Consider the following 17,882-nt stretch of genomic DNA (forward strand, 5'->3'; position numbering starts at 1 on the left):
AAGTAACAATGCAGTTTCTTTAACTCCTTCCGTGCTCATGACGGAACCACGCCGTCATGAGCCACGGTTGCCGTGTGCTCATGACGGAGTGGTTCCGTCATGCCGCGGCCGTTGGCGGCCGCGCCGCCCACGCGGCGCTAATTCCCCGCCTGTGCGGGCGATTAGCGCAGTGGGCGGAGTCATGACAGAACCACTCCGTCATGAGCACAGCCCAACCGTGGCTCATGACGGCGTGGCTCCGTCATGAGCACCGGGCCACCGCGCTGCCTCCCCCGCACCCACCAGCGCTGCGGCGGAATTTCCGCCGCAGCGAAGGGGTTAACCCCTTGAGTGCCCATGACGAGATGGTCTCGTCATGGGCCGCGGTTGCGCTGTGCCCATGACGAGACTATCTCGTCATGAGCCCCGCCCGCTAATGAAACGCCCGGCACAGGGCGTGGAAAGGGCGGGGCACTCAAGGGGTTAAATGTTTTAAAAACAAAAACATAAACAAAAATAATGTCATGAGCAATGCCAATAGCTCTAACTTTAACAATGCCGAGACCATTGCATTGTAAATGCTTGTTTCTGTTCTTTTACTATATAAAGCTTTAGTCTTGTCGGAGGGTGCATCGTAAGAAAACAGTGTTCTTCTCGCTATGACGCTTGGATTCTGGATTTCTAGTTTTCTTCAATCCTTTGAAGGCTTCATCCAGCAAGAAGGTCTTTATGCCTTTATTAGTTTTCCTCCTGAGAAGGTGGCTGAATTATGAGGGCAATTGCCTACCACATATTCCAACGGGACCTAATATCGCAGTTTCCGGAAACAGTCACTCATAAATAAGGCAAAAGACGCACAATTGATGGACGGAATGCAGAATAAATCAAAACATTCACCCCCAGTCAAGAGATCTGGGTTAAATCCATCATTCTTTTGGTCACCATGACTCCCGAGTTTGGACCTGGCCATATGTAAATCAGTCTTGACCCTGTGCTTCATGGGAACAGTCCAGCCCGAACTGCCAAGCCCTCCCTGGACCTGAAACAAGCATCCTAGGACCGGTTTCAGGGTTTCACCCATCTGCCAGGATCTGTGTGTAATAATTGCATCTGTTTGAGAGAGTATATGTCTGCCTTTAGGGTGGCTAGCTTATCCAGGATGCTCAGTCATTTAGCTGAGTTATTGAGGCCACTAGCATTTTATGTAATGAGGGGATTAATGTAACTAAATTAGCCAACCCATACAGCTATGCACCATAAACGGCAATTTAATCGTTCATGGTAGTAAATAAGCAAGGTTCTTCTTGTTATCTCTTTTATGCTTGAGTAATGCTGTGGAGTATCTGAAATGCTTTCCATTTTAATGTGCACTCCAGCTTAGTGTGTTAAGGATATGAATAACCCCCTGAGGCAAGGCATTTTTACATATATTTCCATCTATCAGAATTATGACCTTCAAGCATTTAGCTTAAAGACCATGAACCGCATGGATTTAATTAAGAAGCATTGTTATGCCATTATTCTCTGCAATTATTAAACAACACTATTCATGCATGCATTACCCTTCATGGCGTCTGCTTTTTGTCATTTTTATGAATTTTTTTAAAAAATGGTGATGTAGTATGTTTATGACATTGGTGCCCGCTTCAGGCCTCTCAGAACCCAATGGGCTGCAGCTCCTGTACCCGAACCTCCCCTGGCATGGCAATGGAAACAGGAAAAAGGAGAGACACTTTCTTTTCCCTCCAGTGACCTTCCCATGAGGATATGAATAGTGTTGTTTTTTTTAAATCTCTATTGCTTTACATAGTACCAAGTTCAACCAAGTGCACCTGCAAGTGCCACAGTATCCCATACCAATGGAATAAACGTACCATTAAACTCACATGAGTAATAAGCAATAACAAGAAAACGCACACATCAGCATCAAGGGCAAATATATCGTAAGCGGTTGTACATGTTATGTATATATCGTAAGCGGTTGTACATGTTATGTTATGTTATTAAAGCTTGTAGAGCGCACGATTACCCTAAGGTGTCCTGGCGCTAAGCACTGATTACCATCATGAAACATCTAAATTAACAACTAACCAAGATTATAACCTGTGATCTGCTGTGGTTGCATCTGGGTGTCAGACAGAACATGGGGACCGCATTAGGCCCCAAATCAATTGATTACGACATACCGCAGACCACACTCCTCAGTCCACGAAAATGCAAGACATCAACCTGTAGTTAAAGCTCTCTGACCCCCCGTGCACAGTGCATTTGATTTGCATCCGTCACAATATTCCCCTGCTACATTTGGTGCAACTAAAGGCCCTCTTGCTGCCACATCCTTGCCTCAAGCAGCCAACCGGCCAGTTCTGGGCTATCCATCCATACTCTTCAGGAGTGACAGTCTGTAACTCTCGGGGGACGATCGTCCATTTTCACTCCTAGTTTCAGAATGCACATGTCCCATATTGTGACAGCTGATGCCCCAGTGCCCGGTCTAGCTAACAAGAGACGATGGTCTGTGGTTTTCACCCATGTGGTCAAGTATCTAAGCCAGGTTTTAATATCAGGTGGTGTAAGAAATTGGTTTACTGGTTGAGGGGAGTTAAACCCCACTCAAGCAGCAACCACAATTCTTGTCAGGGTGAGGCACAAGGAAACCCCAAATTAACCTGTGCTCAACCCTCTGGCACAGAGCAGTCAGGCTTAACTTAGAGGCAATGTGTAAAGTATTTATGTAGCACTTCAAACAGTAACAAAGTAGAAATATAACACAAGAATTCAGTAAAATAGAGCAAAATGTAATGAAAAATTGACACCAAAATGACAAAAATCCAATTAGTAGAACCGGCGATATGCAATTTTGAATATTGAATTAAAATAGCACCAAAAAGCCCAAAGCACCACGCAGTGCTTTATGGTCGTGCGGGACTGGGAAAAAGTCAAAAGTTCAGGCCAACTGCAATGGAGCGCAGGTTGGATACAAGGACCAGATTAGTCGCTGAAAAGGTGCCTTCTCACTTCAGCGCAAAGCATCCTTTTTGCAGTGGAGGGGGCAACGAAGAGCAGGGAAGCGTCATGGATGGTTGATTTAGTACGAAGAGCAGGCTTGGCCTCACGGACGGTTGTCACTGTAGCGTGAAAACCCTGTTGTCATTATGAACTCACTGGAGCTTTGCGGTGGCGCTCCCCGTGAGTGGTCAATGCTGTAGTGTGAGGGGTTGTGTTGACGGAAATTTGCATTGACAGGCAGTGCGAGCAACAAGATTTTGGCACCAACTAGCCTGTTTGCGGTTACGAAAAGCCTAAAAACTTCAGTTTAGCTCCACTGAGTCCACACCAAAAGTCCAGGACCTGAGGGGCACCCCTTGGGAGTCAGGGGCTCACTCCATCTGGGTGCTGGTTCATGTGGTTGGGAGCCTGTTATGTCCCTGTGGCTCTGAACAGGAGGCCATCAGACTAGCCCTTGGAGTCACTCTGGGTGTCCTGGGCTCAAGTGCAGGTCCAATCCCTCTGACTGAGGCAGGAGGGCAGTAACCCAACAAGGCAGCAGTCTCGCATACTGTAGTCCAACAGGGCAGACGTCCAGCAGAGTGATAGTCTTTTCAGAAGCACAACTATCCTTCTTCCTGACAGAGTCTCTACAGGTCCAGAAGTGTACTGAAGAGTTGTATCTGAGGTTCAATATTTAACCAGGTTCCTCCTTTGAAGTGGGAGAAGCTTCTAGAGGTTTAAAGTGCACAGGTTTTCTGCTTCCTCTGTCCTGGCTTCAGACTAACTACAAGGGGTATGAAGCCCTTTGTGTGGGGACAGGACACAGCCTATTCAAGTGTAAGTAGGGCTGTGTCACGGTCCACCCTCCCATCCTGCCAGTGATGGCCCATCCAGGTCCACATAAGCTTTCTATTGTGCGGGGCTGTCTAGGAGGAATACACAAAATCCAACTGCCAGCAACACCCAGTCATGTGACTCAGAGACAGGCTGCAGGCACCTAATGGCTAGGACAGGAAAATGCTAACTTTCTAAAAGTGGCATTTTCAATATTGTAGCATTTACTTTACAGGCCCCGGGGAAACACATGTTAATGTTACCATATTTTAAGGAGTGCGCACATGCCTTTTAGCACTGGCTAGCAGATGTAAGGTGCACAGAATCCTAATGCCAGCAAAAACGAGATTTGCAAAAATGGAGGAGGAAGAAAAAAAGTTTGGCGGAAGACTATTCTAAGGTTGACAGATCTAACATGTGCCCCCCCACAGCTGAAAGTGAGGAGAACTATCCAACCTCTTGAGAGTTCTCCTCAGTAAGGCAAAAGAACCTGGATAGACCATCAGCATTGGTGAGGTCTGACTGAGAACCGTCTTCCATCATAAATTCCATTCACTGAGGGAGATGGACCACCTCAATAGCTTGGTATTTTCACCCCTCATGAGCCATCTGAGGGGCCCATGGTCTGTCTGAACCCGGAAGTGAGTCCCAAACGTGTATGGTCTCAGCGTCTTTGGTGTCCAGACCTCAGCAAAGGTCTCCTTTTCAATCGCACTCCACCTCTGTTCCGTGGGAAGTCACCTCCGGTTAATGAAGGCTACAGGTTGATCTAGGCCTTCCTCATTCAACTGTGTTAAGACAGCCCCTGTGCCATGCTCTGAAGCATCTGTCAGCACAATATACTCCTTAGAGGAGTCAGGAGCCTTGAATACTGGTGCTGTACAATGGCTTCCTTAAGGGTGTCAAAGGCTTTCTGGCAGGCGTCTGTCCAGATCATTGTTCTGGGCTGCTTCTTAGATGTCAGTTCAGTTAAGGGGTGGTGTCATGTGCCTTAACAAAGCTCATACGGGATCCTGTGAGGCCCAGAAAGTCACTCCCTTAGTCTGTGTCTTAAGGGATTACCAGGACAGGGTAGAGTCAATCTTGGACTGGATGAACTTCACCTTGCCCATGTCCACCATGGGGCCCAGCCATACCATGGAACCCTGCCTTATCTGGCATTAACTTGCCTTGATAGTTGGGCCTGCCTGCTAGAGAGTAGATGTCTCTCGAGTAGAAAATCTACTCTAGCAGCAGAAAGAAGCAGCGCCCTCTGGTGCACTGTATGCTTCCATTCACGTTAATTTTAAAGCATGAAACAAGCTCATGGCACTAAAAATCAGCGCAACTCCACGGTGTGTCACTGAGTTTTTTTGCAACTCCGTGGAATTCTATGCAGTGAAACTCCAGAGTTCCGCCCACCCTTAGTGTAAACCCATTCAAACAGCAGTGAGCGTAGCCTGTTTGATCTGAGAATGTAGAATTGTTTTTGTGGAAGGAATTGTGGTTCTAACAGGGAACTGTTCCTCACACAGGGCAAAGTTGATTCTTGGCATGACGAGATGCCAAACCAAGGTGCAAACTCACAAGTGTCACGCCATTCCAGCAAAGATGAGCATTTTTTAAAATTGTTTTAGTAAGACATTCCACAAAGTTGGAGTCATAAAGGAGATTCCCCAATCAACTTGAAAGTTATGCAAAATAAGGCCCCAGCATTTATTCATTGTTGACAGAAGATTCTACAGCCCAATTATGCCCTACACCTGTCCCAGGCAATGGAAGTGTTGAGGAGACTCAACATAATGGCCTAAAGGGGACCCCCTTCTACAGTGGGAACTTATAAACTGTCTGTCTATAGTGTTCCACAGAGCTCTGAGCAGCTGCATTTTGGACCACCTAAAGTAGTAGAGGCGTTCACAATACATAATCAATTACCTTGATCAGGTTGCTGAATGTGTATGAGTTATCTCTGAATATACAGCCTCATTATAGTAGAGAGAGAATGTGGTTTTACACTTTTAAGTTCAAAAGCAAGCAGAAGTCATCATCACCTGAATCTGAGGGCATCACATAATATACTGAAGGTTTCATCCACATTTCACAGTTATGACACAGGCGTTGGTCCAGTCTAGTTGGCTACACTTTTTGGGGCAACAAATGGTTGGTTTTCTTGACTATCATGGCTTCATTGAATTTAGTTTAATCTAATGCGAAATTATCCAGCTACGAATATATACCATTCAAACCCCAAATCTGGTCACCACTGGCTCCCAATCAAACTTGAAGGCAACTGAATGAGCTGTGGGAGAGGAAGAAGGTGGATATTGAACACTATGGATTTGTGGCAAGGGCCCTAAAGCTACCAGTCTCCAAAATTAGCTAGTGCAAAATAAGATTTAAATAGATGGTGTAAATTACAACCCTAGTATGGGTTGAGATCACTGTCCTATGCAAAGTGAAATATGTACATATGACCATGATTATGCACACCAAAATTCCAAGTGTATTCCTCGAACAAATAGGAAAGAGCACAAAGTATCTTCTCGCGCGATATCTTCTTTTTTCTCTCTGTACTTTTTGTTCGTATTTTACAGAAGAAGGTTAATAGTCAACATGTTTCAACCCATAATGAACGCAAGCCTGCGGCTTTCTCACAGCCATGTCAAGGTTCGTGGCATTAACCTTCTTCTGTATATCTGGATCCTAGGCGTGCTTGTGTTGTACCCCCCCTTAAGGCTCCCTTTCGATATATTTATTTTGGATTTGGTGCTCTGCTGGGCAAAGCATTTGTGGTACTGCACTCTCCATCACCTTTCCGTGCAAAATAGCTTTGGTGCGGGAAAGATGATAAACGCTGCTGTTTCTGCTCCTATGTGTCACACAAGTGCCAGAACAAATCCATATTAAATCTGGCCTAGTAAGGCCCATAATAGAACATGTGAATATACCACAGAAGGCATAATCGTGATATCACTGCGAATGGTTGCAAAATTCACCTCACAAAAGAGAGATTTCCCCCATATTTGTTGGGAATGGCGCACCCTTACGTTCTGGGGTCAAATGTTGAGAAAACTCTTTCACCACTCAGAACAGTTCCTTCTCTACGTTACTGGCTGAACAAAAGCGTGCTCCCTTGGCTCAGAAAACACCTACATTTTTACTGTTCTCATTTACTGTTTGACCTGAGTCGTCTGGGCAGCATCATCTAGAACTGTAAGCAGCCACTCTGTAGACTTCAGCACAGCAGCTGCAGGACCAGCATCCTTCATTAGCCTAGTCTGGTGGCTCAGCGGACTAATGCGTCTACTGCAAGGGCTTGTGTTCGACCTCATGGTCACAGGTTCAAATCCCGGCGGGTCCACTCAGACTTTCATCCATCTGAGGTCGATAAAATGAGAACCATTGAGTTGGGTAACAATAAACATCTGTTATTCAGTGCCAAGATGCCTCCGGTTGAACGTGCGCTTTACAAATACACTTGTTATGTTCATTAAGAATATCTTGTGATGTAAGGCTGTAGAGATATTTACAAAGATGATTCCAGATGTTGAGCCTTTGATTTTGTCTGGTGCAGGAGTGCATCATTTGATTGTGACTAGCACCCATCCTAAATCTTGACTGCCACGTGTGGCTTGCCTGGGGTGCTACTGTCACAACAAGTAGGAAGCTGGCTTGTGAAGTCACGTCAGAAAAAAACAAGCATTGGGAGTTGTCGGTCCTTTGCTTGAGTACTCATTGAATGCCATGCCCATCTTTCAAGAAGTATTAGGAAATAGACCAATTAAATGCTCCCATATTTAAGGTGCACAGACTCGACAATCTACTCCTGACCATCTCCCGTTGATTGTATCTTCTCTGGCGCCGAGCTCTCTGTTCATGGCTCCGTTGCTCTCAAGATACGCTCTAGGTTGCAACACATACCTGAAATTAATACTGAATACTCATACAAGAAAGAGAGCATGTACCTATCGTCCCATAAAAGCAAGGATACAGAATGCAATGTAGTTGAAAGAACTCAAGTGGCGCACACGCGACTATGCTCCCAGCGTAGTGGTGCCCCGATGGGTTAAATAGTGCCGATAGGTTGACAATTCGTGAAAGAGACCACTCTGATCCTGCTAAATTCTTCAAACGTGTGTCACCTGTCACTCTTTAGGATGGTTTGTCGGTAAACCCACAATGTACACAAACACGTGAACTCTCACAAGCATCTCATCCAGCAACCACTTGACAATCCATTCAAAACCACTGGCATCTGACGGACACACACTGTTCACAGGACAACAGCACAAAGCTTTATTTTTATGCAACAGGTCGTACACTAGTTGTAGTGTGCAGAAGGTATTTATTCATCTTTTTCTGCAGGGTTTTCAGCACATGTTGGTGAAAAATGTCCCTCTGCGCACATTCAGTTACATTGTTACTTTTTAAATTAGCTCCCAATTAAAAACACTTGGATAAGAACATTGTATCTTCCTGCAACACAGGAGTACTCCCCAAGCGATTCATGACATCTTACAATCAATATCATATACTGACTATTGTGGTTTTCTAAACAGCCTTTGCCTCTGGAAAAGTTTTGATCCATCTTTTCCCATTGTTTGCGATTTCCTTGCAATGCAGTTTCATATTTTTTTTCGGATGCGTCTTTCTGAGTTTTAATTATGTGTGTTTGTTAGTGATTAGAATGTAATGTTTTATTGAGGATATGTGTTGGTCTGTGTGCTTTATCGCCTTGTGATTGTACTTTTACATTTTATTTCAAGTATGTGTGAATTGTCTGTATGTGTCTGCAGCGATTTGTGTGTGTGCCTGAGGGTTAACCTGTGTGACAAATACTTCATTGTAATGACTTCCACGCTCTGCTTCCTTTTTGCCTAGTTGCTCAAAAATCCAGTATATTGCTCTACTTTACTAGAACTGACATAGCACTGAAAGGAGTATATAAGTTAATGTTGTTACCTAGCAGTGCTTAATTTGTAGAATATTAAGTGCCAGGGCTCTGACCAGGAGGTCACTGCTGCTTGTACCACCCATCTCCCTTGTCATCGCTGCCAAAACAACTACTATCCATCTCTCTCGCATGTAAATGTGTCAGTTCAGATTATTCCAGGTCCCCAAAGCTAAAGCAATGGCTGGGGAGGCAGGTATTAACAATTTTAATGTATATTGTATGCTTAAACTACCATTGTTCTGCACCTCTCTAAATTAGATGAGCAGCGCCACCATGTGGTGGACTGTTCTAAATATGGTGTTGACAATTTGGTGCCGGTGCCAAGCATCGGAAACCAATTAAGTGCCGGTGCTTAGCACCGGAAAGCCCCGGCTCAAATTAAGTACTGTTACCTAGAGTGAAAGGCCTGCAGTGAACTCTATGAGCGTTCTTGGTGGCCCTTGATGTTGAAAAATATCTTGACGTTTTACAGAATAGGCAACTGAATTTCCATTGCGAACCTGAAAATGTGTCCATGCAAAATGTTTTTTCATACAAAAAAGTACAGAAATATGAATTCAAATTGCAGGGGGGTTTTCCCTTGTTTACGGGGAGAGAACCTGAAACGTGGTAGTTGACCTGACTCTCGGCCCCTTATGGTGACTCTTTAAATATGATTTAAAATATTAAGAACCTTGCACAGCTGAATGCTATTGGATCAAGATCCATCAATATCCCCTTCTCCAAGAGAGAATCTTGTGGCGTATAAGTAGGGCAGACTGGATCCTGCATGCCGTGATCTGCACCGCACACCACAAACCCACACGTGCTGTCCCCACTGAGACCATAGAGAGGCACGCGCGCACACAGTACACCGGTCACTTGCTTTACTCTCTTGGTACTGCCCAGCAAGTGAAGTGCTTGCTGCGTTGCTGACCTTACCTGCGAGTGAATAAACCTTAGAACGCTACATGACCTGTCTGATGTTTGCTCAGCCGTTGGCCTCCTCATGTGTAGGGCATATGGCCCTACCAATGGAATATCCACTACAAACGGAGGTTACACCAGGTCATGAGCCTGGCTTCGGCGACACCCTAAAGGCCACACCAACCCTATATCATTCCGGCCAGAAAAGGTGGGAGGAAAAGTCCAATGGTCCCAAGCAAACATACGATGATGAACATCCAGAGGAATATTCGGTCAATCACCATGGCAACATACTTCCAGTCTTCTTTTACCTGCAATGAAGCATATTGGACATTAGAAGGGCCTGCAAACACCTCACATTTCCATTTATAGATAAATATTATAGGACACAACATTTCCTTGGCTCCAGAAATATGGAGTTGCTTTCTAATCGGCGCCAATAATACGAGTGGGAAATGGGAAAGGTGGTTGAAGTTGCATTGTGTGACCTGAATATGTCATGTCTTTAAGCCAGTTTTCTATCCGTTCTAAGCTGTTTTAGCAGAATAAGTTAAAGACAATTGCACAATGTCCTCCTGCCTATCATGTAAAGGATACACTTCAATGCAACTGAACAGAAAGTTGTTTGTTTGATGTGGGTAGATTGGAGATGGTGCATGTGTGGGAGTTGAAGGATAAAAGGCCACATGGAGCACACAGTCTAGTAATCTTTATGTAATAAAAAATCTTGGAAATCTTTTAAGTGTCTCGCCCAGTATGCTTCCCTATGTAGAAGCACTAGACCACAATTTTTGCCACCATCTCTTTTCAAAACCAGTTCTAATATCCAAAACTTCAGTTAAGACTCACTGGATAAAAAGCCTTACTGCCCTTAAATTGAAGGATTTAAATATCACCTAGTGAGCTGTGTCCTCAGAGGGTCCACACAAGATATAGAAAGATTTTAACTTGACACATGGGTTAGATTGACTCTTTAGGGCTATGGAAAGTAGAAGCGAGTTAATATAGAGAAAGTGAACTGAACAGCCAGATGGAGGGCGCAATCTTGTTAGTCAATTGCTCATAACCCAAAGTGTGTGAGAACAGGTGGGCACGGTGTGGCATAATGAGATATTTCTACTTTCATACAATTAAAGGTGTATTGTTTCTTTCTTTTTACTTTAAATTCAGAGGAATATAAAAGAGAAAATGCATACCTCCTGACAAATAACTTTCCTGTATCATGAAATTTGTCGGGGAACTGATACTGAAAGTTAAAAAGACTGAACTTGAGTTTAAAGAATCAAAAAAGCAATGATGTGCAATATTAAATAACCTTAATAAAGGGACTCAAACAGAGCTGGAAATTCTTGTGTTGTGTATTATGAAATCTGCTTTTTTGGCATTGCACCCAGGATTTGTCATCTTTTTAAAAAAATCTCTTTTTGCTGCTATTTTGACATTGTGATACTGGCATTCAATAGCACAGTGTGTAAGTTCTGTCTTTACAAATTTATTATAAAATTGGTTTCACCAAATTGGTGTATTTCAATTTCCTGTAAGACCACTATAGGCTGACACAGAAACCGCAACAGTGGTTTGGAAGTTAAATGGCTTAACAGCTGAAGTGGATATTTACATCAATACGTATGTGACACAATATATGGCTTCATAGTGCTCTAACTGGATTGCAGATTAAAAGCACTGCAGTGACGCATGGCAGCGATAAATGCATTTGCCATGTAGAAATAAAAAAGACTTTTATAGATTAGCTACGTCACCCCAAAGGGTGCCTTGTAAGTCCACATGCCTTGGTGTTTCATATGTAAATGTGGCATACTGCACATTAGGAAGAGCATGTGCTCACAGGGAACAGTTACCCATAAATCTGTTTTCAGTGCGACGGTAAAACCATATTTTCAAGTAACAGGCCTAAATATGAATTAAACCACGTTCACAAATATATGAGTTGGAAATGCTAGAACAATGATTAAAAGATATTTTTATCTAGTTTCAAAAATCGAATTCAATGGTTAAAGAAGATTGTTAATGCCATTTACGAAAAGTAACTTTCAGAATAAATACTTTGAGCTGCCAATAAGAATACAGATTTGGAACTAGTTTGCCTCTCAGTGGCATCCGTGGCTGATTTGATAATGATATTCTCCCTGGAAGACAATGGCTTGGTCTTTAACAACAGGAAGGCAGGGGTGTTTAAGCAAGTGGCTACTTAGTAGGGATTAGCCATCTTGGATAAAGACAGAAACAGCTTGCAGAACAACGGACCGCTTTCATATTTCTTTCTTTGGCTTGGAAATGTCCAATGGAGCCGTCAGGGAATGCAAGCTTTGAGCCCAATGCCCTCCTAAACGTTCTAGCCCCATCCAAAGAAGAGAAAAACACTTTTATTCCTGACAGAAATGACACCTTAGCTCCATCAATCAATCAAACAATCAAGGCATTTATAGAGCACGCTACTCACCCGGAGGGTCTCAAGGCGCTTGGGGGGGGGGGGTGAGGTGCCGCTACTGCTCGAACAGCCAGGTCTTGAGTTTCTTCCTGAAGGAGAGGTGGTCTTGGGTCAGGCGAAGGTCGGTAGGGAGGGTGTTCCAGGTCTTGGCGGCCAGGTAGGAGAAGGACCTTCCTCCTGTTGTTGCTCTTCGGATGCGGGGGACGGCGGCGAAGGCGTGGTTGGTCGATCGAAGTTGGCGTTTGGGAGCGTAGAAGTTGAGGCGGTTGTTGAGGTAGCTCGGGCCTTGGTCGTGTAGGGCTTTGTGTGCGTGGGTGAGGAGACGGAAGGTGATTCTCTTGTTGACGGGGAGCCAGTGCAGGTCTCTCAGATGTCCGGAGATGTGGTTGCGTCGGGGGATGTCGAGGATGAGTCTGGCTGAGGCGTTCTGGATCCGCTGGAGTCTCTTCTGGAGCTTGGCGGTGGTTCCGGCGTAGAGGGCGTTGCCGTAGTCCAGTCGGCTGGTGACGAGGGCCTGGGTGACCGTCTTCCTAGTCTCGGTGGGGATCCACCGGAAGATCTTCCGTAGCATGCGCAGGATGTTAAAGCAGGACGCGGAGACGGCGTTGACTTGTCTGGTCATGGAGAGGGAGGAGTCCAGGATGAAGCCCTGGTTGCGTGCGTGGTCTGTCGGTTTGGGTGCGGTGCCCAGGGCTGGGGTCCACCATGAGTCGTCCCAGGCGGAGGGCGAGGAGCCCAGGATGAGGACTTCCGTCTTGTCTGAGTTCAGTTTCAGGCGGCTGGTCGTCATCCACTCGGCTACGTCTTTCTTCCCTTCGTGGAGGTTGGTTCTGGCGGCGGCTGGGTCGTTGGTCAGGGAGAGGATCAGCTGGGTGTCGTCGGCGTAGGAGATGATGTTGAGGTTGTGTTGGCGTGCGATGGCCGCAAGGGGGCTCATGTAGACGTTGAAGAGGGTGGGGCTGAGCGAGGAGCCCTGGGGAACGCCGCAGATGACTTCCGTGGCTGCATATCTGAACGGTGGTAGGCGAACTCTCTGTGTCCTTCCAGCGAGGAAGGAGATGATCCATTCCAGTGCCTTCCCCTGGATTCCGATGTTGCTCAGGCGCTGCACTAGGGTGTGGTGGCAAACAGTGTCGAACGCCGCAGAGAGGTCTAGGAGGATGAGGGCCGCTGTCTCACCGTTGTCCAGCAGGGCTCGGATGTCATCGGTGGCAGCGATGAGGGCGGTCTCGGTGCTATGGTTGGCTCGGAAGCCAGACTGTGAGGGGTCGAGGGATCCATTTGTCTCGAGGAAGGCAGCCAGCTGCTTGTTGACGGTCTTCTCGATGACTTTGGCTGGGAACGGGAGGAGCGAGATGGGGCGGTAATTCTTGAGTTCGGTGGGGTCCGCTGTTGGTTTCTTTAGTAGGGCGCTGAGTTCGGCGTGTTTCCAGCTCTCAGGGAAGGTGGCGGTGTCGAAGGAGGTGTTGATGATGTCCCGCAGGTGGGGTGCGATGACAGCGTCGGCCTTGTTGAAGACGTGGTGGGGGCAGGGGTCGGTCGGAGATCCGGAGTGGATAGAGTTCATCGTGCAGATGGTGTCTTCTGTGTTGATCTGGGTCCAGGCGCTGAGGGTGGTGGTGGGGGGTGTTGGTGCGGTCGTTGGGAGCGTTGTTTGTGGGCAACGTGGCTACAGAACAAGGCAGAGATCTTCCAGATGGAAGACAACAATTGCCAAATTGGTTTAAGTACTCTGGGAATGTTTGTAGTAAACCAAGAGAGGGAGTGCTGAAAAGGAAGTAGGGATTGTGCAGGAGAGTCTTAGGACGGTAGCCAAATATACATTTTAAATAAACAAGGAAACATTGGCTAGAATAGAATGTGCTCTTTTCAGGCTGAAACAAACTTATAGGTAAGTTGAGGATAACTGTAGAAGATATCAGAGATATTGTAAATTAATTTCATGATTATTAAGAAACTTGTTCTCTGAAGCTTTTGCATCTAGATGTTCACAATGTGGCAATTTCTTCAATTACTTCCAATTTTGTACTATAGTTGGGGAGGAAGCCAAAACCTGCCTGGTCTCTTAAAAAAATCATGAGATTGCTGCGGCTATTAAACAAATGGAAAGGGGATATTCCCCAGGTTTTGATGATCTGCCTGTTGAGTTTGAGTCATTTAGTTAAGTATTTATAAGTATTTGCCACAAGCACATAAAGGCAATATTATTAACTGTAATATGTCACACTTTGTCAAGCCAGCAGTAATTACAAAAGTAAACTAGCTGAAGAATTTGGCAACTATTTGCAGCTTTCTCATATTGGTATGAATGGCAAAATACATGCTATAATTGTAGTTAACAGACTGCAGAAGTTAATGAATAACCTAGTCAACATGAGAACAGATTTTGTTAAGAAATAAGGAGTATACAATTACCAGATTATTTTTGTGTTCTGAACATAGTGGTATATAATGCCAAACTCTTCATAGAGTTAGCTAGATTTTTATATTTAGAATATTCTAGAAAAAAGTATTTAATAAACTATTCATAGAGATAGTATACATTGGTTACAATCAACAAGAAACTTGTATTTAGATAAACAATTTGGTCTGACATTTTCATAATATGCCTTGGAACGTGGCTCAGTGTCACACTCGCTCGCGCCTTTAATGTCCACCATAGTAACAACAGCATTAGCAAAGCAACATTAAATAAAAATTACATATCTGATATAACATTACTCAGTGAAGTGTTTAAAGATCTTATGTATGTGGATAAAAAGCTTATATTTGTATCAAAGCTCGAGAAAACTATTCCTCAGCTTTTTCCTCAATCCAATATGTAATTCAGACCACATTATCCAAACTAAAATATTAAATTGATTATAGATTTATTTGTGCAGTTGAGAATTGTTTTCCTTGGGGACTGTAAAAAAACATCACAGGTGAATTTTTAAACACTTTTAAGAACAAAAAAATGTTCTATAGAAAGCTTTCAACTTGTCTACTTGGTGTACAATTAATTTTAAAATGAATACATTTTCAAGGATAACAAATCTGCTCAGAGCATTAGCAGTAATGCTATATTAATCATACATGGAAAAAAATTAATTAGGTTTTCCACACTTTTAAATTGAACAGTAGTATAAACCCATGACTCTCTATGACCACACTGCATGTGAGGGGAACCTATGGAGAATTCAATAAGAGATGTGAACTTATATCATGAAGTGAACTAATACTGCAAAGTAAATAATTGGGACTTGAAGAGTGCGACTTTACTTGATAAAGAATACATCTCAGAGATCATATCTTATGTCCTTTTCAAAAGCTACTCTTGTGAATAAATAAATATCTCTGTCTGTCTCATGCATTAGAGCTGCCGGACAGGCAATTTTCACTGGGTTAGCACAAAGATGCACGGACATATGATAACCATATATTAGATTATCAAGTAATCAAAAGAAATGGCTTTGAATTAAACACACCCATTTAGTTTCTTTTCTGAATATTTGCATCAACATGTTTTACATCATTTGGGCAAAAAGTCACCAATAATACAGTTTAGAATAAGATTCTGCGTTTTACCATGTATATTGTTAACCCCTCTGTGAACTATCTATGAAATGAAAATGAAGAACAAGAATAGACATCCCTATGTTTACGAAAATAAACTAATTGGACATATAAACTTACCTTGCCCTACACAAATTCAAATATCTTAAAATAGGGAAAGGATTAGTTGGAGAAAATGGATTATGATATAGTATATCTAATGCTGTCTAACATCTGTAAGAAAACTAGGAGGTGTTCTAAGGATTTAAAGATCGTGTGGGTGCAGCACAATTCTTTTTATTTTATTAGAGACACTGGAAAGGAATGTATAAACATGGATTAATTAAATGTAATCTGTTTTGGAGTTTAACACAAGCTAACAATGTGCTGGCCCACATGTGTAGAATCTGTTAAAATAAATAATGATTTTCATATTGTGGTCATCAAAATGATTATGCTAGTAGCCTAGCTTTTTGAGGCTGCACCTGTAAAAGTATTAGATTTAGAGAACGTGCAAGCTTGTGGATTTTAGAATGTACCCAATATTTTTTATTTCTCTTTTTGCATTTTTTAAATTATTTACTTCTTTCTGCCTGTACTTCTTTATTTAACACTTGAAGCGTATTCTTCTTTAGTTCCCTTCTTCTCACACCCACTTTATTTGTGTTATCTTTTTTATTTATCTATTAGTTTATTTCTTTATTTGTTGCTACTTTCTCTTTTGTGTTTGATCTGCTGTTTTCTTTTGTTTTGATTTTTTCTGTTCTCACACCATTGTTTTTCAGTGGAGTAAACCATCCCATGCCCCTGTGTGTTCCTTCTTCATTTCCTTTATTTCTTCTCTGTTCTTTTTTGTTTTCCTGGTTCCAAAGGCCACTATTATTTATGCGTGTCATGTTTGCTTGTGTGTAAGCTTTGACTCTTTTTTTCAAAATTTGAGAAGTTACATTTTAACATAAATTGGGATCTACATGTTTTGAAGTATTACCCGACATTGAAAGTTAAGAGAGAAGTCTTATAGTTCTGGATGCCAATAACATAACTCTCTGTGGATTGAAAGTGTTGGTCAATAGTTCGTGTGGAGAAGGCTTCTTATAGAATACAACATAGAAAAAAAACATTTGATGATGCTTAACTCAATTTGTTTCAAGTGAATGATAACTAATGATAATGTTTGGTGATTAAATGTGGGCTTCTTCCCCTCAACCTTCTGTCCCAGTATTGGTCTTCTTTTTACTGATGTCATTTACACCCTCTAAATTCTTCCATTTTCATACTATCCTTAAAGTTTGATTTGGATAGAAAGAATATAAATAATAATGATGATGTTCTGAATGAGTAGATAATCATAACTACATTTTGTAAGAAGAATTTGTGATGTTCTGACCAAGTTCCAGATATTCAGCAAAGGTTTGTTATCCATTTTACTATGCTTGACTGAATGAATTACCAAGTATATTGTAGTTCAGTAATGCGATCACTAAAATGAGTGAGTGTGAAAGGATCATTAGGATTTCTCATAGCCAGCATGTTCTCCCTGGAAAGACAAATAGGTACCTGTATATGTGGAAAATGTAAATGTTTTGGACCTCCCTGGTCGTTGAAAATATAAATGTTTATCTTTTACATATAAATATTTTTCCATTGTCGAAGAAATGACTTTAATACTGAGCATTTCGTTGAATTGGGTAAAAATCCCAAAGCAGTTTTGCTTTTACAAGTTTTGCTCAACATATAGAGAGGAATCTCTTGAATAAATGCATTTTAACTTTGATATATGAAAGTTGCCATATAGGACAACTAACGACGTTTCCTATCACTACAAGACTACTTGGAGCAAGTGCACTTTATTAAGTAACTATTCGCATAGCCTAACATATCACAGGAACAATAGCTATTTAGATTTCTTATGCACTACTAGATGTTTTGAGCTCCAGGAATCAAAACATATTAGCGTTCTAGATTTGCCCACTACATCTAGTCAAAAATTCTGACATTTAGAAGGCAAATTAGGAATTTTAGTTTCTGCTGAGGATTTTACACATTATTGGTATGTTGATGGACACACCATGATGTAAATTAAGGATTGCCACTAGCAGTACTAGAAACCAAATAGACCAGTTGGTGCTGGTAAGCGGCCTTGCAGCAAGACAATCATTAAAGATGTGCTGTAAAAAATCACCTATGTGAGTTTAGATGCTATGTGTCACACTCGCTGAGGATTAGGCAAAGCCAGTAAGCAACGAGGTTTGTACT

General features: G+C 42.9%; 1 protein-coding gene across 1 annotated transcript in view; it reads right to left on the reverse strand.

The window, feature by feature from the left end:
- Nucleotides 1-8,150: 8,150 nt before the first annotated feature.
- CHRNA2 (cholinergic receptor nicotinic alpha 2 subunit) overlaps nt 8,151-17,882 on the reverse strand; it is a 144,688-nt gene continuing 134,956 nt past the window's right edge. The window contains exon 7 of the mRNA XM_085613107.1: nt 8,151-9,954. Coding sequence (XP_085469233.1) covers nt 9,829-9,954 — 126 coding nt within the window. The 3' untranslated portion in view covers nt 8,151-9,828. The remainder of the gene's footprint in view (nt 9,955-17,882) is intronic.

The sequence above is a fragment of the Triturus cristatus genome, chromosome 6 (genome assembly GCF_964204655.1).
Source record: "Triturus cristatus chromosome 6, aTriCri1.1, whole genome shotgun sequence".
NCBI lineage: Eukaryota > Metazoa > Chordata > Amphibia > Caudata > Salamandridae > Triturus > Triturus cristatus.